This window comes from Aquarana catesbeiana, linkage group LG03 (assembly GCF_042186555.1).
Source record: "Aquarana catesbeiana isolate 2022-GZ linkage group LG03, ASM4218655v1, whole genome shotgun sequence".
NCBI classification, from domain to species: domain Eukaryota; kingdom Metazoa; phylum Chordata; class Amphibia; order Anura; family Ranidae; genus Aquarana; species Aquarana catesbeiana.
The window spans coordinates 615,181,029-615,202,898 of NC_133326.1; the positions used below are offsets into that span (position 1 = coordinate 615,181,029).

Below are 21,870 nucleotides of genomic sequence, written 5' to 3' on the forward strand. Positions count from 1 at the left end.
CACTATGGAGCACTGATGAGGCTGCACTGACGGGCACTGATGAGGCAGTACTGATTGGCACTGATGAGGTGGCACTGATGATAAGGACTTTATATGAGGTAAAGACCAATTAGGTCATATATCTCTATCCCTATCTATTGAGAATTGCGGGAAAGGGGGGGGGGATTGGAGCAGGTGGGACTTTATGTGAAGCATGCAGTCTCAGGGACAACCAACTATCAATAGTATAAATGCTTGTTTGAATACAATAGGACCATAATTAGCAAGATAAGAACAATAAATGATAGTGGTAATATAACCCATAAATTTCATTTTATATACACATAACATGCATAGAATATGCAATCTCAGGGACAACCAACTATCAATAGTAAAAATATAGATCTGTTTATTGGGTACAATAGGACCATGATTAACAAGATAAAAACAATAATTGATAGTGGTAGTATAACCCATAAATTCCATTTATATACACATGCATGTAGGTTGTTGACACAACCCTCAACAGACAGTGTTATTTACACACACAGCAGACCTGTTTGTAAGTACTACTATGGGATTGGTTTCTAGCCAATATGTATACCATTTCCTCTGCTATATACCAACTATTGGACAATTATGTATCTCATTTCAGATCATTATCACGTGCTTGCTCCTGATGAGTGGTAATACTAGACCACAAAACGCATCGAGATAGTTAAAGCCGTGTCTGGACCTACATATTATTTTTAAACGTTCATGTCATATTTCATACCTATTTTGGGGTATAGGATTGAGATACCACTATCCAGGGTCTCTTTCCCAATACACCTGGCAATTCTGAGAGTTTGGAGGTCATTTCTAATATTATTGTAATCATTAATTATCGCTTTGATATGTGAACAACCTACATGCATGTGTATATAGATGGAATTTATGAGTTATACTACCACTATCAATTATTGTTTTTATCTTGCTAATCATGGTCCTATTGTACCCAATAAACAGATCTATATTTTTACTATTGATAGTTGGTTGTCCCTGAGACTGCATATTCTATACACGTTATGTGTATATAGATGTTATGTGTACATAGAATGAAATGTATGGGTTATATTACCACTATCATTTATTGTTCTTATCTTGCTAATTATGGTCCTATTGTATTCAAACAAGCATTTATACTATTGATAGTTGGTTGTCCCTGAGACTGCATGCTTCACATAAAGTCCCACCTGCTCCACCCCCCCCCCCCCACTTTGTATATGCAGCACTGTAAGCAACACTGATGGGCACTGATAGGTGGCACTGATGGGCACTTATAGGCGGCACTAATGGGTGGCACTGATAGATGGGACTGATAGGCAGCACTGATGAGGAGGCACTGGCAGGCATCACTGATGGGCACAGATGGCCATTCCTAATGGGCACTGATTGGCATCCCTGGTGGGCTCTAGTGGGCTTACCTGGTGGCCATGGGTGGGCATCCCTGGTGGTCATCCTCGATGGGTCTGCACTGATAATCAATGCACTGATTATCAACACAGACCCCCCCTGTCAGGAGAGCGGCTCTCCTCTACTCGCGCCTGTCAGTGCGAGTAGAGAAAAAGCCGATACACGGCTTTTGCTGTTTTCACTGTGATCAGCTGTGATTGGACACAGCTGATCATGTGCTAAAGATCCTACGTCAGAGGCTCTTTACCAAGATCAGAGATACCAAAAAAAAGAAGAAGAAAGGGACTTCAGACTTTTTAGGCACAGTAACACCAGGTAAATTACAAAAATTGTTTATTGGAAAAACATATATAAAACACTGATTATTAAAAAACCACAAATCGTCTAAATGTATAAATACTTAATAAAGTTGCTGCTGTAAAAAAACATCTATATAAATAGAAACTCGGACATATGGATATCCATCCAAGGTAGATAGGAGTCCGAGGGTATGGCTGGACAGCAGATCAACGATACATTATTTTAAATCAGAAATGTGCTCAACATGTTGCGCGTGCCTTCACGCTTTTTCAGGAGCAGAGAATATTGTGGCTAATAAAGATAATCTTTATTAGCCACAATATTCTCTGCTCCTGAAGAAGCGTGAAGGCACGCGCAACATGTTGAGCACATTTCTGATTTAAAATAATGTATCGTTGATCTGCTGTCCAGCCATACCCTCGGACTCCTATCTACTTTGGATGGATATCCATACGTCCGAGTTTCTATTTATATAGATGGTTTTGTACAGCAGCAACTTTATTAAGTATTTATACATTTAGACGATTTGTCTTTTTTTAATAATCAGTGTTTTATATATGTTTTTCCAATAAACAATTTTTGTAATTTACCTGGTGTTACCGTGCCTAAAAAGTCCGAAGTCCCTTTCTTCTTCTTTTTTTGATATATCTTTAGAACGCGGCACTTTTTTATTGTCCATGCATCCACAGTACCACTCTGTGTAATGATACATCTATATTGATATCAAGATCAGAGATACGGTGTGTCAGACTGAGACACCACCCGCGGGCGCGTGATCGCGGCTCATCCTGCTGGACGTCATATGACACCAAGTCAGGATAACAGAACCACTTTCCAGCCGTCATTTTGCTATATGGCGGGCGGGAAGTGGTTAACCACTTTGTGCCCGTGCTATAGCTGAATGACAGCTACAGCATGAGCTTAAAATGCCAAGAGGACGTACATGGATGTCCTCCCATTCTCGCGCTGCGCCGCACGAGTCCTTGAGACTTGGCTGATCACAGAGCAGGGTAAAGGGCTAATCACAGGGGGCCCTTTACCACATGATCATCTGTCAGCCAATCAGTAAACAGAAGCCGATTCTGGCTCTTTTTTTTCTTCACACTGTCAGCATGAAGAAAAAAAGAAAGCTGTTAACCGGCTTCTGTTAGAAGGACTTCAGTCCACTTAGTGATCACCAGTGCTGCCAATCAGTGCCCCCCCCCCTTTGCCGCTAACTAGTGCCCACCAGTGCCACCTATCAGTGCCTGTCAGTGTCACCTATCAGTGCCCATCAGTGCTGCCAGTCAGTGCCCATTGGTGCCACCTATCAGTGCCTATCAGTGCCACCTATCAGTGCCCATCTGTGCTGCCAATCAGTGCCCATCGGTGCCTCATCATCAGTTCCTCCTGATCAGTGCCCATCAGTGCTGCCTTATCAGTGCCCAATGGTGCCACCTCATCAGCCCATCAGTGAAGGAGAAAATGTACCTGTTTGCAACATTTTATAACAAAATATGAAAAATGTTTTGTTTGTTTATTTCAAAGTTTTCAGTCTTTTTTTGTTTATTTAGCAAAAAATAAAAACCCCAGTGGTGATTAAATACCACCAAGAAAAGCTCTATCAAACTATAAAAATTTTAAAAAACTTGTATTTTGGTCTAATAAACAGTCCATGTTCAGCAACTAAACAAGTATCGTCTTGTTTTGTACTTGTGAGCGGTTGGAATATCTGATATCTATATTCAGACTGGAAGGAAGCGGTATATGACGAAAGAATTTCTGGTACTGTAATCTTGTAGAGTCTCACGAGATTCCAGGATCGGGGGCCGTTCTCCACTGTTTGAAGCGTTTGTAGATCACTTCACTCCTCCAAAGGAGAAGCGATCTACACTGCTTCATAAACTGGCATCCAGAGGAGAATGCTCTCTGAGAATGCCGGAGAATGAAGCAATGACATTTTTGCACTGCTTCATAAATGGACACCCTTGTCATGTTTTGCGAAGGGTGTTATTCTGTCTCTTACTGTTAAAATAAAGCTACCATTAAAATCATAGACTGATCATTTCTTTCTCAGTGGGCAAACGTACAAAATCAGCAGGGGATCAAATGCGTTTTCCCCCCTCACTGTGAATGTAACTTTGGTCAAATGGCAACCAATCACCTTCCATCTTCAGCTTGTTTAGTTATAAAGAATTGAAAATGAAAGCTAGAAGTTGATTGGTTAGTCCAGTTTTGATAAATTCCCCTCAATGTATAAAGAAATGTAATATTTGTATTGAAGTATTGGGGGGAATTGGTGTGTACACATCTATAGGAACACAATATCACACCTCCCAACTTTTTGAGATGGGAATGAGGGACACCTATCAGCAAAAGTATGGAGGGCATAGGACACACCCCCTGCCACGCCCCCTTAAAGTAGACTTGTGCAAAAAAACAAGATTGGTTGAACCCACAAGTGCTTTGTTACCATTATTATTCCTTTATATTGGCTTTTGGATTTTACAAATGCAGCAATTTAGAAATTGGATGAAAGGTTTAGCTCTAGAAAACACTTTTTGATAGATAAAAGGTGCATTTTATATACATATAGATCAGACCAAAATGAGGGACAAATGAATGAGGGACAGAGGGACATTGCTGCAAATCAGGGACAATCTGTAATTGTAGGACTCGGTGACAGGATCCTGTGTGTTGTACCATCACTGACCAACCAGTACAAGGTTTTTTCTTTACTGTCTGTCACTGACAACACTGAAGCTGAAATGGGATTGGTTGCTATGGTAACACAGACGTCTCCCCCGGTTCTGAGTGTTTCTGCGTGGAACGTAATGTATAAACAACAGTCTCTCCCCTTATTCAAGATGGCGCCTGCTCCCTACAAGATGGATCCTGTTTGTTTTATTTCCTCAACCAACATGGCGATTGCACCTGCCTGAGGAACTCTTCGGGAAAATAAACGCGCTGAAACACGGGGCGCCTGTGCTTTCGCCCTCCTAAATCGGCTTTCTGCCCTGGACAAAGATGTCCGTCCGCCGCCGCGCGCCCTTCACAAACATGCCGGACGGAAAGCCTTCGCCCCTAAGGAAGATGGCGGCGGCGCGCTCCTCGCCCCTCCTCTGTTGTCTATGGTTGCGGGGATCCCTGCTGGCGCGTGCGCCGTGGCCGCTGCGAGGCGCCGCGCCTGCGCACTACGTTCCTCGGGGGGACAGAGGAGCATGAATGGAGCAAGATGGCGGATCCTGTGCAGGTGAGGGGGACCCTGAGGATGTGCAGGGAGCTGGCGCTGTAGGCGGGAAGAAGAAGCTGCAGATGTGGGGCGCCGGAAGCGGAGGGAGAGCTCGCTATGTCCTATGTGAGGAGACACATGGAGGGAGGGAGGACTGGAGCCTGAGGCCTGCTCTGTGTACAGATAAACACAGGGGAGCTTACCTGTGTGGGGCCCACACTGTGACAGGACTAGGGGGCCTGCACCCAAACACAGGCTGGACTGTGTGAGAGGGGGGAGGAAAGTGTCTGGGCTGCATGGAGGGTGCCTGGGCTGTGTGCCCAGACTGCATGGAGGGTGCCTGGGCTGTGTGCCCAGACTGCATGGAGGGTGCCTGGGCTGTGTGCCCAGACTGCATGGAGGGTGCCTGGGCTGTGTGCCCAGACTGCATGGAGGGTGCCTGGGCTGTGTGCCCAGACTGCATGGAGGGTGCCTGGGCTGTGTGCCCAGACTGCATGGAGGGTGCCTGGGCTGTGTGCCCAGACTGCATGGAGGGTGCCTGGGTTCTGTGCCCAGACTGCATGGAGGGTGCCTGGGTTCTGTGCCCAGGCTGCGTGGAGGGTGCTGGGTTCTGTGCCCGGGCTGCGTGGAGGGTGCCTGGGTTCTGTGCCCGGGCTGCGTGGAGGGTGCCTGGGTTCTGTGCCCGGGCTGCGTGGAGGGTGCCTGGGTTCTGTGCCCGGGCTGCGTGGAGGGTGCCTGGGTTCTGTGCCCGGGCTGCGTGGAGGGTGCCTGGGTTCTGTGCCCGGGCTGCGTGGAGGGTGCCTGGGTTCTGTGCCCGGGCTGCGTGGAGGGTGCCTGGGTTCTGTGCCCGGGCTGCGTGGAGGGTGCCTGGGTTCTGTGCCTGGGTTCTGTGCCCGGGCTGCGTGGAGGGTGCCTGGGCTGTGTGCCCGGGCTGCGTGGAGGGTGCCCGGGCTGCGTGGAGGGTGCCTGGGCTGTGTGCCCGGGCTGCGTGGAGGGTGCCTGGGCTGTGTGCCCGGGCTGCTTGGGCTGCGTGGAGGGTGCCTGTGTTCTGTACCCAGACTGCCTGGGCTGTGTGCCTGGGCTGCGTGCCCGGGCTGCGTAGAGGGTGCCTGGGCTGTGTGCCCAGGCTGCATGGAGGGTGCTTTGGGTGAGGAATGCAGGCTTTTTGCATTCCGGATCTGGGCCCTAAATGGCAGCACCATTCTGTTCCATGTTCAGCCCTTTCCAGCGGCAGGCTGCCATAGACTCTGACAGGTGCAGATGGTGATTGATGATATGAATGGGACTGGCTGAACAGCAGACATTAGCCCTTACACGAGTGTACCCTTAAGTACAACTGTGAACAAGACCTACCATATATACATATCTACTGTAAGAATCGTCATGCAGTCCATTTCCATTTGATTTGCCCCATAGAGGAGAGCAGGTCTGTGTCCGCTCAGCATGTAGGAGAGGACACGGACCTGTCATCTGCCCACTCACTTGATCAGCGGAGAGATCCCACGCCGAGCAAGTGGATCCCGCTTAGCAGAGGCGCCTGTGTTAAAGGGGCCTTAGTGTCACTTTTGTTTGCCATTTCATTCCTCTGCTATCAGCATGAGTCACATCTGACAAGTTTTCCTGACTCCAAGAGAAAAATGGTGACAGGGGGACGGAACTCCAGCTTCTTGACAGCTGCAGCTCTGTTGCTGTGTGAAGGGGGTGTGTCTCTTCCCTCCAATCAGCTCTCAGAACTCTCTTCATTGAGCTCTGCAGAGTGTAACTTCAGCTCTCTGCCCCCTTTTTTCTGAACTCTCAGACAAGCTTTATAATTGAGCACTTTAAACGGATATAGAGAAGACAGCATATAAAAATGTACAACTTATGTAGGAGGATTTGTTTCCTTTGTGTACCACCTGGGGATCGTCTCTACACTGGTTATATGGAAGGGTTTACAACCGCTTTAAGGGCTCATTCAGATTAGGTTTGGCCTAGATTCACGCTGACAGCGGGAATGAAATCGTGCAAGTTCAGCTGAACTCGCACAATTTCATTCCCGCATGTCATCCCCGACTTGGGGGGGCGATTTCAGAGACATCTGTGCGGGTTTCTGCACGGATGTCTATGGAAATCACACCCCAAAGTCGCCAAAAGTAGTACAGAAACTACTTATGGGAATCGGTGCAGCACCGCATTGATTCAGGCGGTACCATTGCCAGCAATAGACACCGATTTGACATGTCACATTGCTGCGATGTGAACCAAGGCTTTAGAGCATGCATGAAAAACAAAAGACACACAAGTGTGAAAGGCCCATGAAACGAAGTGGCTGTACATTTTGTTCATTGTTGTTCTGTATTTGTGTGAATTTGTATGCACTTCAGTTTCCCTTTTTGATTTCTAAGAAAACCTTATTGAAGTGTAAATGATAGTTTGCTCCCCCTAGTCTGATTCTCCAGGCTGTACTAATGGTTCCAGGTTTAGAATGACATGACACATGTCATTGGTGTCACAGAAGAGGGAGGAGCTGATTTGATAACACGTTTTGAAAATATTTTTAAAGCTAAATGAGAGCGATGAGATAATGAGGGCGGGATGATGCCTCAGTGTCACTGTGCTGGCAAAGCATTTTGACAAATAAACGTGGGTAGAGTTGTACTTTGTTGTATCATCAAAAAATGTACAAACGTCATGGAGCGAGCGCAGCCCATAACAGTTGTGTACATTTGAAAAATAGCGATAGGTGAGGTTCAAGCGGAGATCCACCCAAAGGTGGAACTTCCGATTTAAGGCCTCCTGTTTGTGAAACTGAGTTTTTGGGGGGGGGTACCTGATTTTTGACAGGTACCTGCTCCTATTTCTGTTCCGGTCGCCTTAGGCTTTCAGAAGCGGAAGTTCCCCCTTCCCGACGTTTTCTGGGACACATGACGGGTCCTAGAAGACTTTGGGACCAGTCAGAGTGCAGTACCCATAGTAGAGATGCCGGTGCCGCCGAGGGAGGACATGGGGAGAACACGGCTGCACCACTGGATCATGGGACAGGTGAGTGAGTGTTTATTAAAAGTCAACAGATACAAAAACTGACTGGAACTCCATTTAAGGGAACCTCCTAACTACTAACGGGATTTCACATTACTGGAGTCTTAAGCCTCATACACATGATCTGATTGTTGGCAGGGGATTGTGTGATGACAGGCTGTTTGCCTAAAATCCGACCATTGGTACCCTCCTTCAGACAATTTTCCAACTTTCGACCAACAAATGTTGGATGGCAGGTTAGTAAATTTTCGGCGGACAACGGTCTGTTGTCAGATTTTCGTATTGTGTGTACACAAGTCCGTCACACAAACACGCATGCTCGGAATCAATGCTCGCCAAACACAACATTAGCAGAAGCTGCCCAAAGGGTTGGCGCTCAAGAGCTGAAATTCCACGTAGTACGTCACTATGTTCGTGTTTGTTGGCTGACAATTGTGTGCCGTTAGTATGCAAGACAAGTTCCTGGCACACGCCCTTCGCACAAAAGTCTGACGCTTTGTTGGCCAACGATCCAATCGTGTGTACGAGGCTCAGAGCCCCATACACATGGGCCGAATGTTAAGAGACATGGCCAGTTCAATAAAAAACATCTGACGTTTGGCCCATGTGTATGCTGGCCGGCTTCTGTCCCTCTGTCAGAACATAACAGCTCAGCAGGTGGGATCGCTGTACTAATGTCGGATCATTTGTATAGCATCCTTGACAGGTTTATTTTGGGTTGAACAAAAAAAACTCAGTGGGGGTTATTTACGAAGTGGATTTTCCTTTAGTAAATAACCCCCAGTGTGTACCCGGATTTAAAGAGGTTAACACTCACCTTTCCAACAGCCCCTTGCCAGCATCTTCTTTTGTGTGCCGGTCTTCAGCGATCTCCATTGGTTGGCGCAGGATGACGTCACTCCTGCACATGTGCAGGAGAAACTCATCACGGCACACAGGGATTGGCCCGGCATTGTAAGCTGAGATGTATATGTATGGCTCAGTTTACAGTGTGCCAAAGAACGCCGCAAGTAGGCAGGTAGGGACGTTTTTTTTTTTTTTGTTTTTGTTTTTTTTGCAGAAGACATTGCATGTCTCTTCTACAGTAATAGTCTGCCTGCTCGCTGTTTGGTAAAGTGGAACATCAGCTTTAAGTGCCCATTCACACTGCACTGGACAGCTGATGCACACTAACCTGCAGCGGTTTAGTGTGCAGCGGCTGTCTATTCCAGGTGCAGTGAGTCGGCTGTAGGGGGCGGTGTGGTGTACAAAAGTGACCATTCATAGTTACATAGTAGGTGAGGTTGAAAAAAGACACAAGTCCATCAAGTCCAACCTATGTGTGTGATTATGTGTCAGTATTACATTATATATCCCTGTATGTTGCGGTCATTCAGGTGATTATCTAATAGTTTCTTGAAGCTATCAATGCTCCCCGCTGAGACCACCACATGTGGAAGGGAATTCCACATCCTTGCCGCTCTTACAGTAAAGAACCCTCTACGTAGTTTAAGGTTAAACCTCTTTTCTTCTAATTGTAATGAGTGGCCACGAGTCTTGTTAAACTCTCTTCTGCGAAAAAGTTTTATCCCTATTGTGGGGTCACCAGTCCGGTATTTGTAAATTGAAATCATATCCCCTCTCAAGCGTCTCTTCTCCAGAGAGAATAAGTTCAGTGCTCGCAACCTTTCCTCATAACTAAGATCCTCCAGACACTTTATTAGCTTTGTTGCCCTTCAAATCGCTGTACAGTAGTGCAGTCACATGCGGTCCTGTACGCTGTGATAATATGCAACATATCTGCATTTATAGCAGCTCCAGGGACACATAGTAAACAATTGTCTTCTGTGTGTCTTAGCAGTGACCTATGTTCTAGTGTGGTAAATCGCAGGTTACCACAGTATATGTGGACAGGACCTAAAGAACGACCGCTAACCATTGACTTGCTGCTCCGGGGATTGCTTGTGTGTACATTTGCCTTCATTCAGAGTGTCATTTTTATGTTTCCTGTGGAAATGGCAGATTTCATTCTTTAATTTCACAGAATGAATAAAACCACACCTGTCGTGTGCACAGTAAAACTGGCTGGAGAGATGAATTGAAATTCTTATAGCTTGGCAGGGACCATCTGAATTTCGTTCCACGTGTAGCTGTTCCTGTTCGGAGAAGTAGACCGGGAATACTGAAAAACTTTTGTTGATTGGTGACTGCAGCCGCTGATCAGTGTATTTACAATGTCCCGGAGGGGGGGATGGGAAAATCCTTCATCCACCTTGCTTGTAGCCTTGTGTAGCAGTGGTTCTGTCACCCATGCCAATCCCATAGCTCGATATTTACATTCCACTACTGATGTCTTATAATGTGAAATCGATCTTCTTTTTCTGGTTAACCAAACTTTTTTTTCCTAAACCGTGCAGGGTTAGGAGATATTTACAGTACCTGCAGGTAAGCCTTATTATAGGCCTACCTGTAAGTACGAGTGGTGTAACGAGGTTTACAACCACTTTAAGGTAAAAAACTTTCTGCCTTTTCAACCACTGTAAGTCAACCATTCTTCTTACTATCTCTATTGATGACTGTAGCCTTAAAGATTGTCTGCCATCGTACAATAACTGATATTTTCAACCGTATTGTATAATCATGTGATGGTTGTATTTCCTTATGAAACCCAATAAAAAACGATTGAAACAGAAAAGGCCTTGTGTAGGCTCCAAACTAAGTCTTGGCATTTTACACAGGGCTCGAGAATTCTCTGTGTAACATGTGAGAGCGCTGGGTGTCCGAGTAGCAAAGCACTAAGGATTCCATGGGTAGGAAGGGGAGAAAATCCCATACCCCAGCATACCCAGAGATACCGATTACTTTCCTTCTATAGGTAAACAGAGCAGCAGGGAACAAAGGGAGGCAAAAGCTTGGCTATACATAGATTCCTCCATCCACACAAATGAGCTGGCTGGAGGAATCCAAACCCTCACCCTGGAATACACTGATCAGCAGCTGAAGTCAATTGGCTGCAGCCTCTAAGGCTACTTTCACACTGAGGAGCTATGGCACTAAAAATAGCGCCTATAAAGAGCCTCTCCTGTGTCTCCAGTGTGAAAGCCCAAGGGCTTTTGCACTAGAGGTGCGCTTGCAGGACAGTCAAAAAAGTCCTGCAAGCCGCATCTTTGCAGCGGTGTATACACCGCTCCTTAAGCGCCCTTACCCATTGAAAACCATGGGGTAGCGCCACCAAACCGCCGCCACAGCGGCGCTTTGCAGGTGGTTTTAACCCTTTTTCGGCCGCTAACGGTTTCATAGTGACAGTAAAGTGGCACTAAAGATAGGGCTGCTTTACCGCCGGTGCCCGCCTGCCCCAGTGTGAAAGTAGCCTGATAAAAATTTCCAAAATGTCCCTTTTGACAGAAGTCGGATTAAACCATCAACTTCTGTTGAGCAGAGGAACCCACACACTGATCGAAATTCGGTTGGTATCTGCTGGACCAGCCAGTCCGGTCAGTGTACTACTAAACAGAGAAGTGTTAATTGCCGTAATTCATTAACATACATCATATATATTGTGTCGCTGTGTTTTTTATTTTTTATTCTCTACCTTCAGCAATTACATTTCCATATTTATTTAAAGTGGCTCTAAAGCCTTAAGGTTTTTTACCTTAATGTATTCTATGCACTAAGGTATAAAATTTTCTCTGCTGCAAGATCCTCCCTTATTCTTACCTGAGCCTAATCCAATCCAGCGACATGCACAAGAGCCGCAGCTCTTGCCGCTGTCTCTCTCCTCATTGGGCAGATTGATAGCAGCGGGAGTCAATCGGCCCTATTGACAAGGAAGCAGGGGGCGGGCTGAGTCCCGCTGTCTGTGTCAATGGACTCAGCAGCCGTCAGGAGCGAGCATGCACGAGCGAAGCGGCTTCCTGTGGGGGCACTGGTCACATAGGAGTGCTGGTGAGGGACCCAAGAAGAGGAGGTTCGGGGCCGCTCTGTGCAATTCCATTGGACAAAGTAGGTAAGTATAGAGATTGTTTCTTTGTTTTTTGTTTGGTTTTTTGTTTTTTATGTTCCTTTACAAGGAACATTTGATATTAAAACTAAGCTTTTTTTTTTTTTTTTTTTTTTTTTTTTTTGTGAGTTTCTTAGCGAATTTAATCAATCGGCATACTATATCCAGCCCCCATAGCGTTTAGTAATTGGAGGAGGGAGGAAGAAAGGGGAGTGTCATTTCCACCATGTATATGCCCACATGTGTGACTATGTAGTCATGTGGGCTGCACAGATAAGAAAAAGGAGGAAATGAAGAGCTTGGATAAGAACTGAGACCAAAGCATGCTCACTTGATGACTTAATAGCTGATCTACACAATCTCAGGCTCCAGTGGGGACACAGAAGATGGGGGGGACAGCTGAAGGCAGGATCGGCCAGGTATAGTTCACTCTACTCAAAGCTAATGCTTTAATGGCTTTGTATGTATAATCTGCTATATAGCAGTTAGTGAGAGTTTTTGATAGTATGGGATAATGAGACACACACACGCACACCTTTTTGCGCCTGTTGCCAGCCCATTTACAGAGCACAGCGGAAACCGGCTGTCGAGTCACATGGCTTCACTACCGGTTTCCCTTAGCCAAGATGGTGGCTCGGGTGAGGACACAGCTGGATGCCGGGACAGGTGAGTACCCTAATAGTAAAAGTCAGCAGCTATAATATTTGTAGCCGCTGACTTTTTTACATTTTTGGAGGGGGGGGGGGGGGGGGGAATGCTCTTTAAGTACAAGCTGTTGGGGGCGCTGCCGTTGAAGTGAGCCCTTTGCCTTGCCCTACGTGAGCAAAGTGTGTAGGTTCATTAAAAGTAGCAGATTGAGGATGCTGTAAGAGAGTAAGGGCCGCTTAATTTCCCACACCTCGTGCAAAGGCACTTCCCCCTGCAATCTGCATGTGGATGCCGATGCAATGTTAATGGCACCCCTAATGCAGTTGGAAGAGACCAAATTGCGTGGTACAGCAGTACCATGCGATTTGGTGCAGCGTGTTTTTAAAAGTTGTACATTCAGTACCTTTTCAGCATTGCAGTGCAATTTGCAGTCCATTCAAATGAATGGGCTGCAAAATCGCACCGCACAGGAATGCGGCACCCGTTCCTGTGTGATCCAGGTATGAACCGTTCTTAAGACATGACATCAGTGGGTGTCTACTGTGCTTTTGGAGTTTACCTTGATTTCTTTGTGCATGTGACAGGTATGCAACAGAGAGAGGTTACAGTAAATTCTTCAGAATATGGAAGGAGCATGTGTGAAAATAAGAAAGCGCCTTCACACTTGTGTGAATTGTTTTGCCCTGTGTAGGCATAGTACAAGTTCACTTTAATAAGACATTGATATCAAGTTAAGCCTAAGGTTGGATGGAATATGGTTCCATCGTGGAGATCCAGGCATTTGGAGCCTTAGCAGAATGTATGGATCTTGTGTGGCTCAGTATCTAAGTGGATGTTCATCTCCAGGAGGAGTTGATACCATGTGAACATATTTAATCTGCAGATTAGGTAGTTTTAGACAAAACTGGTAATCAGTCTGTTATGTTAATAATTCACAAGTAATTAGCTGTTACCCATTTCAAGTACCTGTAAAATTGAAATAAATGGGCACACTCTAGGGTACAGCTGGTACATTTTTAGCCTCCCCTATCGGGGGGAGAAGTAGCATGTAATGAGCATGTGTATTGTAGGGTAGTTACAATAGTTTTCCTTCTATCAGTGCAGTGATACACCAGCACAGCGCCATTCCACACAAAACTGATATTTGCCCTTTGTGGGAGATGCTGAAGAGGAAACATGTGGCAATGTATTGTATCTCTCATGGGCTTTGTTGGCGAAATGTTTACACACTGTAGTCATTATGTGGGAGTCCCACTCTTCTGTTATGCTCCATGAATCGCGACAAAACGCGGTACACGTTCGTGATGCCATTATTTCTCAATGGTACCCCAAACGCTTTGCCCTTTTTTGCCGCGATCATCACGCAACTTAACTGAAAATGAACGCATGTCATCCAAAAGCTGTTCCTTCAGAGCCCAGTGCCGTGAACAGCGGCACCCCCCACGCATGCGTGGGAGTGACGTCATCGCGGCTCCGGCCAGGCTATTACAGGTAAAAACAAGTACAAAATATTTTAAATGCACATTTAATCTTAGAAGATTAGAAGATTTTTGTTGAAATAAATGACAGCTAGAATTTGACACTAAAGCTTTGGATTTGTTTTAAAAACAACAAACATGTTTTACTTACCTGTCCCGTGCAGTGGTTTGCACAGAGCAGCCCCGATCCCTCTCTTCTTGGGTCCCCCATCGGCACCCCTGGCCCCCCCCCCGATGCGTTCCCCCAGAGCAAGCAGCTTGCTCTGGGGGCACTTGTGTGTGCTCGCTCCGGAGTCACCTCTGTGTGTCTTTAAGGCACAGAGTGCAGCTCGGCCCTGCCCCCTGCTCCCATTTCACTGGCTCCCGCTGCTGCGTCTCAGCCTATGAGGAGAGGGAGAGCTGAGGCTCCCATGCACAACGCTTGATCGGGCTTGAGTAAGTATTAGGCTGCATTCACACTTCAGGCATTTTGAATCATGGGCAGATTTGCAGTGATTCTGCCTGCAATTTCAAGACGCTCAGGTGTGAATGACAAATTGCACAACGCACATTTGAGATGCCATTCATTTGAACCTAAAATCGCAGTGCGGTTTTGTCTCATAAATCGCGCTGCAATTGCTGCAAATTGCATCAAGCATGTCGCCTAAAAGAAGCCCCTGAACTTTTTTTGGGTGACAAGCTTCACACGATGTCCAATTTGACCCTAGTATGTGTGTAGGTTAAAAAATCCCAACTGTAGCCTCCTATTCCTATGTCAGAACTTGGTAACTCTACAACAAGTGGAAGATCGCAAAGCGGTCATGGAAGCGGGGATGGGATAACATCCGATTCTGCTCTGGCTATCTGGATTATTATTATAAAGGATTTATATAGTGCCAACAGTTTGCACATCACTTTACAACATGAGGGCAGACAGTACAGTTACAATACAAGAGGAATCAGAGGGCCCTGCTCATTAGAGGTTAGTCTAGGAGGGAATACTTCTAAATCAGACGTTAGTGGGGTCAGTATGAAAGCCAAACAAGCTCTATCAGAAGGTGGTCCTCAATCCCTTTGATTCCTTTTTATGACCGGTTTTGAAAACCAGAGAGATACGAATGTTGCCGTGACCTAGCTGGCTGTCTTGGTGTTAAAGAGGAAGTAAACCCTCATGGGTTTTACTTTCTCTTTGTTTCCCTGCAAACGTAAAGCATAATGGGCTTCTATGCATCGCATAGTAGCCCATTATGTGTCACTTACCTGACACAGGAGCCTGCGATGTCCCCGATTTCCTCACAGGCAGCGAGCGTCCATTCTTCACCCCTCTTCCTTCCGGGGCTGTGAACTCCGGCTCTGTGACTGGCTGGAGTCACGTGACGTCACTCCCGCGCGGGAGCCGCCAGTCACAGCATGACCCCAGCTTGAAAGAGTGTGCATGCGCAGAAGAAAGCATCGTTCAGGAAAATAGTAAATGTATCCTAAACCGTGTAGGTTTAGGAGATATTTCAAGCACCTATAGGTAAGCCTTAATCTAAGCTTACCTGTAGGTGAAAGTGGTCTGTAAGGGTTTACAACCACTTTAAGCTGAGCCACTGGCTTCAGTCCTATAGATCACTTGTAAGTTTGCAGACAAAAGTTAGAAACCTTTCCCAGTATATGTGATCTGAAGCAGTGCCAGAAGGGTCGGTATTGCAGCTGGGAAGCTAACCTGTGTAAAAGGAAAGGTCAGCAATGGCACATTCCATGTTACTCTTGTGACCAATTTCTTTTAATGGGAAGACCAATGAAAAAATAAATCTAATATTTATCGTGTGAATGTGTGTAGTCTGGGGATTGAATGCTGTGTCACTATGTTACAGCTGTTTGTTATCTTCAGTAGGCAGATAGTTCTCTTATATATACCTATTCTCCTCCCATGTCCTTATCAGAGGACAGCACAACGTTCGTGCTTCCCAGGTCTATGGTTTTCATACATGTACTTCACAAATATTTACAAATTAACTATTTAAAAAATGCACGAGGGTAGTCATGTGAATGTCATCATGCTCCATTGCTGTTACAGAGGCTGGCCTTGTAAGGCAGATTACATGCTCAGTGTAGGTGGCTTCTCCTATGTGTGTATTTGTATACAGTTTAGGATGGGTTAGAGCAGTGGGGGGCCTCTTTCTTGATATGGGGGCTTCAAGTGCAGCCCTTGCCATCATCAGAGGGCCGCACGTAAAAATTCAGTGTCAGACACACAACAGGATATAGTCAAAAACTATGAGCACAAGAGATGGTTGGAGACTGCAAAGAGAATGCCATAGCTCAGGGGTCTCCAAACTTTCTAAACAGGGGGCCAGTTTACTGCCCCTCAGACTTTAGGGGGGCCGGACTGTGGCCACTGGGAGTAGAAAAGGTCCAGACGTCAGTGGGAACAAACCATCTTTGGTGTCAGTGGGAGGAATTATGCCCCATCGTTTGTGTCGTTGGGCCCCGTTGGGGTCATTGGGAGGAATTGTGCTCCTTTTTTGGTGTCGCTTGGAGGCGTTGTCCCCTATTGTTGGCGTCAGTGGGAGAAATTTTGCCCCATCACTGGTGTCATTTTGCCCTATTATTGGTGTCATTGGGAGGAAATGTGCCTCATTGTTGGTGTCATTGAGTGGAATTGTGCCCTTTGGTTGGTCTCAGTGGGGGTGGGGGATTATGCCCAATTGTTGGTATCCATGGATGATTTGGTACTCAAGGGCCGGATAAAAGCAAGCAAAGGGCTGTATCTGGCCCCCGGGCCGCAGTTTGGAGACCACTGCCCTAGATGGTCAGAGACTGCACAGAGGATTCCCTAGGCCTAGATGGTCAGAAACCAACCATCGCATCCTGTGAGCTGAACTGAAAGAAAACATTGTTGTGTGTGTTTTTTTTTGTTTTTTTTTTCTTTCTTGTCTAAGCTGCTTATCTCCTCATCCCACACGGTAATGGAGATGATCAAAGGTAGACATGTTTAAAGTGTAGCCTGGGTGAAGACTAGCGATCAGCTCAGCCGTATTTGGATCGTGATTCGAACTTACCTGCGCTATCCTGCTGCTGATTATTAGTGGTGTGCAGTAACAGATTCCTGATGGGATAGCTAAGGTGGGTTCGGACTAGGATCCAAACATGCCCCATCTCATCCCTAGTGACAACCATGGTTCCCTCCATAGATACAGTGAAGGAGTGAGCGTAGCCACTGCTTTGACTGGAAGTCTGTTATTTGCAGGATTAATGAGAGAGAAAAAGAAAACAAATGGAACCACCACATATAAGAACTGGTAAGCTGCACTATATAAAATTTTTGGTTTTAGATACACTTTTAAGTACAGTTGACCTTCTAAAGGGACAATCACCAACTCCCATTATGATCTGTATCTAAGTTATCAAAGCTGGGGCTGATGGGTGCTTTAAAGGATAATTCCAGGTATGGCTATATTATACATAATTAATTACATTGGTTCATCTTGGACCAATGTAACTATGTACACACCATTACTGGCTGATGCCTCGGGAAGCTGGACATCACTGAAGTAGACACCGCTACTCCTGTGATCTCTACTTGCTACCGACTCCTGTGCAGAGCAGCTGGCCTGATGAATTGTTAAGAGGAGGTCAGCAATTCAGCATGGGTGCCATTCAGAGAATGCTCTGCATTTCTTAAATGAAAAGTGTTCTCCGATTTGGACGAGGTGGGCAGCGGTCCACATGGTTCAATATGAGAATGCTTAGCATTCATTCAGAAAATGGAAAGCAAATGAATGGTACCTGTGCCAAAGGGCAACGTTCCTGTGTTCAGTAAGCAGGAATGCAGCCACTCAGCACAGGACCTGGATAAAGATCACTGGAGTAGTTGTTACCACTTCAGTGTTTTCCAGCTTCCCAGGGGATGGGCCAGGTACGGCATACATAGTGGACCAAATCTATTTAAAGCTTACTGTGCTCACTAGTATTCATGCAAAGGTCTATGAACAGTACAGAAGTGTGTGTGGGGTGTGTTTTTTTTTTTTTTTTTTTTTTTTTTATACAGTGGTTGCTTTCGTTATTCACCACCTTCAACATGTGATGCTTAACAGCTTATCAAATCCAACCAGAAATCATTTTCACCATTATGGGTGCAGTTAAAGTTGAACTAAAAGGAACTTTTTTTTTTTTTTTCTCCATTTTGGGTAGAGTAAGAGAGGATTATTACCCCTGTAAGGTTTATTTTTGCCATACGTGTCACATTGGGGAGATTTCCTTTTACTTCCTGTCCAATAGCCAAAACAGAAAGTAAGAGCACATCCCTCTTAGGGAATCCCTGGTTGTCCACAGGATCAGCAGAACTGGTGTTGGCATTGGAAGATATTCCTGCTCTCGGGACAACCCAAAATTTGAGATCTTTCACTTTTGGAGAGAATGTCAAACATGACTAATAGAGAGGGTGACTCTCCCTAATATGGGCACAGAAGGTAGTAAAAATCTGACAAGTGTTCTAATCCCTCCCCACTCTATCAAAACAAACATTTTGCCTTTTAGTTCTACTTTAAAGTGGTTGTAAATCTTTCCATATTCCCAGTGAAGTGACTGGCCTCAGGTGATACACAAAGATGAAACAAATCCTCCTACATTTAGTGCTTTACAGGCGCTATGCAGGTGCTATTTTTAGCGCTATAGCGCCTGTAAAGCACCTCAGTGTGAAAGCACAAAGTTGTACCTGTTTATCTGCAGTCTTCTCTTTTCTACATCTATTCAAAGTCCAGAATTTAAAGCTTGTCTGAGTGTTCAGGGAAAAAAGGGGACAGAGAGCTGAAATTACACTCTGCAGAGCTCAGTGAGGAGAGCGCTGACATCTGTTTGGAGGAAGGGGACTAACCCCCCTTCACACTGGAACAGAGCTGAGGCTGTCAATCAGCTGGAGATCCCTCTCTCTTGGTGTCAGGAAACATTGTCAAAAGTGACTCATGCTGATAGCAGAGGAACGAAGCAGCAGACAGAAATGACACTTGGTGCTCTTAATTGAGCCAAGTATACATTATAGAGCAGGGGTGTCAAAACTCAGTTTCATCGTGAGCCGCATAAGTGGTATGGTTGCCCTCAAAGGGCCGGTTGTATCTGAGGTGCAATATGTAGAGTGCAGGATCAGTTCAGGGGTGTGCTGTGTGCAGGGTTTAGGGGGGCACTATGCACAGGGTTCAACCCTCCCCCCCCAAAGCTTCCTTGCATCTTACTCCTACCTGGGTCTAGTACCTCCCTGTTTAACCACCACTGCCTTACCTTATGGAGATCTGTCTCCTCTGTGAGTGCGTTCAGGGATCTGTTTGTTTCTGCAGCCGCTGAGAGCAAAAATGTCCCTTGTGAACACAGAAGGCTTCTGTGTTTGCAAGTGACAGTGGAGGGTTTTTGCCAAAGGTGGCAGAATGGAGTTCCGCCACGTCACAGCTGGGTGCGAGGGCCTCATGACAAGGCCTGGATTTGGTCCACGGCCTTGTGTTTGATGTGTTATAAAGGGATGTGCTTTGTTCAGATTTCATGTCTGAGGTTTAAAACCACTTTAAATCTGGTTATGCTTTGCAGACCATGGTGAATAGGCTTGTTTGTGTAAACCTGTCAGACATGAGTTGAGTAGTGATCATTACACTACACGGCGATAACCCAACCCTGCTGAACACTGGCTCATAAGCCCCAATGGTGGGATTGCCAAGTAAGCCCTCAAAATGGACGTGCGGTTGTCCGATATTTGAATTGCTCTTTTCTGAATCTCCAATATTTCCATGCATTATAACTGTATTATAAAGTATTTGGCTTGCGTATCTAGGCTGTTTTCTCTAAAACGATCATGTTAGTGATATTTTTTTTTTTTTTTCTACAGCATGAATTCTGTGCACTAACCTCCGGACAAATTGTCAGATTGCCCTTAGGGCTGCTTGACTTGTTCTGAAAAGGGTTGCTGGGTATGCTGCAGAGAGGTCACAAGTTCTACTGGTCTGATAGGCTGTTCTCTCAATGTACATCAGGAGCAAGATCAGTGTTGGAGGGCAGACTAAAACTGATCAGTGTTTTTAGAGCAGAATAAAAATAGGTAGTAATTGCTATTACTGCTTTAAAGTAGACCGGAACTACACAAAAAATTAAAAATGATTTGCCATCTAATAGGGAAGATTTAGAAATCGTAATTGTGCTGAGCAGTACCCTGAAAAATCTACCTAGAGATCTATTTTCTGGGATTCCTCCTGAAATATAGCTGTGGACTTCTGGTATGTGAGTGTGTCTGTGGCCTCAGACCTGTGTATCTGATGTGTGACAGCTAAAGGTTTCCGGACATGGCTCGATTTTTCTCTTGTTCATCCAATGAGCTTAAAGAGGAGCTTCAGGCTGGGTTCACATCGCCGTGCGGAGCAGCTCACAGCCGGGGTCTGGTATGTCCCTGTTCACCTTTTTGAGGTCTGAAGTTTTGGCTGAATTTGGACTTGAAATGGACCAATAGATGCACAGGACTCTCGTGCAATTGGCTCCGCAGCTGCCCCTGAAATATGTGAACCGGCTCCATCGCGAGCCGATCAGTCTCCTGACATGCGAATTGGATGTGAGAAACTTGCATCCCATTCGCAATAGTGGGAACCCAGCCTTAGTCAGTTTGTAAATAATTAAGTCAGCAGCTTCAAATACTGTAGCTGCTAACTTTTATTAAAAGGACACTTGCCTGTGCAGAGATGCAGAGCTGTCCTCATCCAAGCTGGCTCTTCACCAGTGTTTGGCTCCCTGACGTTGGCATGTTTACTGTGGAAAGCCAGTTGTTTCCTTGCAGCTTTACAGCCAGCTCCCTACTGCAAATGTGTGATCGGAATGGTCCCACAGCCTGCTGGGATCTTTGACGTGTCCCACGATGTTGGGGGCAGGGGAATGGACAGGGGAGGTGGGTGGTTTGGCGGGCAGGCAGAGAACTTCCTCTCCAATCGCCTAGGCATTTGGAGTAGAAGTAGGGAGTACCTGTCAAAACTAAGTACCTGTACAGTGCTTTTTTTTTTTTTTTTGTTTTTTGTTTTTTTCCCAACTGAGTAGTGTTAAAGCACCCTAAACCTACTAGTCCATCTAACACTACCCTCACCAGACAGTGCCGCTATCCAAGGGTGTCTTTTGTTGTTCCTCCATAGATAGTGGAGCCACTCTAAAGCCCTGAGCACACGGGCCGAATGCCGGGTGACAATAAAAAACAGCGGCACAGTGGTGTAGTGGTAGCACTCTCGCCTAGCAGTAAGAAGGGTCACTGGTTCGAATCCCAGCCACGACACTACCTGCTTGGAGTTTGCATGTTCTCCCTGTGCCTGCGTGGGTTTCCTCCGGGTACTCCGGTTTCCTCCCACCCTCCAAAGACATGCTGGTAGGTTAATTGGATCCTGTCTAAATTGTCCCTAGTATATGAATGTGAGTTAGGGACCTTGGATTGTAAGCTCCTTGAGGGTAGGGACTGATGTGAATGTACAATGTATATGTAAAGCGCTGCGTAAATTGACGGCGCTATATAAGTACCTGAAATAGATAAATAAACAGCTGACATTCGACCCATGTGTATGGGAGACCGGTCTGACAGAAGCTGGCATTTTGGCCAGCTTCTGTTGGTTGAGCATGCTGGAAAACCAGCAACTGATCAGTGTTCTGGCGGGGGGCCGTCCGCCTGTCGGAACACAACAGCTCAGCGGGGGGAGATCGCTGTACTATTGTCGGATCGTTAATACAGAGGCTCTGACAGGCTTTTTTTTTTTTTTTTTTTTGTTCAATTCGCTGGGTTGAACGGAAAAAAACTTGATTTACTAGAACTGGAGAGTGCAAAATCTGGT

The 21,870-nt window shown here is 45.9% G+C and overlaps 1 protein-coding gene across 3 annotated transcripts in view; it reads left to right on the forward strand.

Moving 5' to 3' along the window:
* Window positions 1-4,822: 4,822 nt before the first annotated feature.
* Window positions 4,823-21,870, forward strand: part of XPO7 (exportin 7) — a 93,134-nt gene continuing 76,086 nt past the window's right edge. For 2 of the 3 annotated variants that reach the window (XR_012243011.1, XM_073622259.1), the window contains exon 1: window positions 12,220-12,361. Coding sequence is in view for 2 of the 3 variants with exons in the window: in XM_073622259.1 (XP_073478360.1) it covers window positions 12,329-12,361 (33 nt within the window). In the remaining variant the exon portion in view is untranslated. Of the gene's footprint in view, window positions 4,967-12,219; window positions 12,362-21,870 lie in introns of those variants that run through there. The other variant, XM_073622260.1, reaches the window with a different exon arrangement.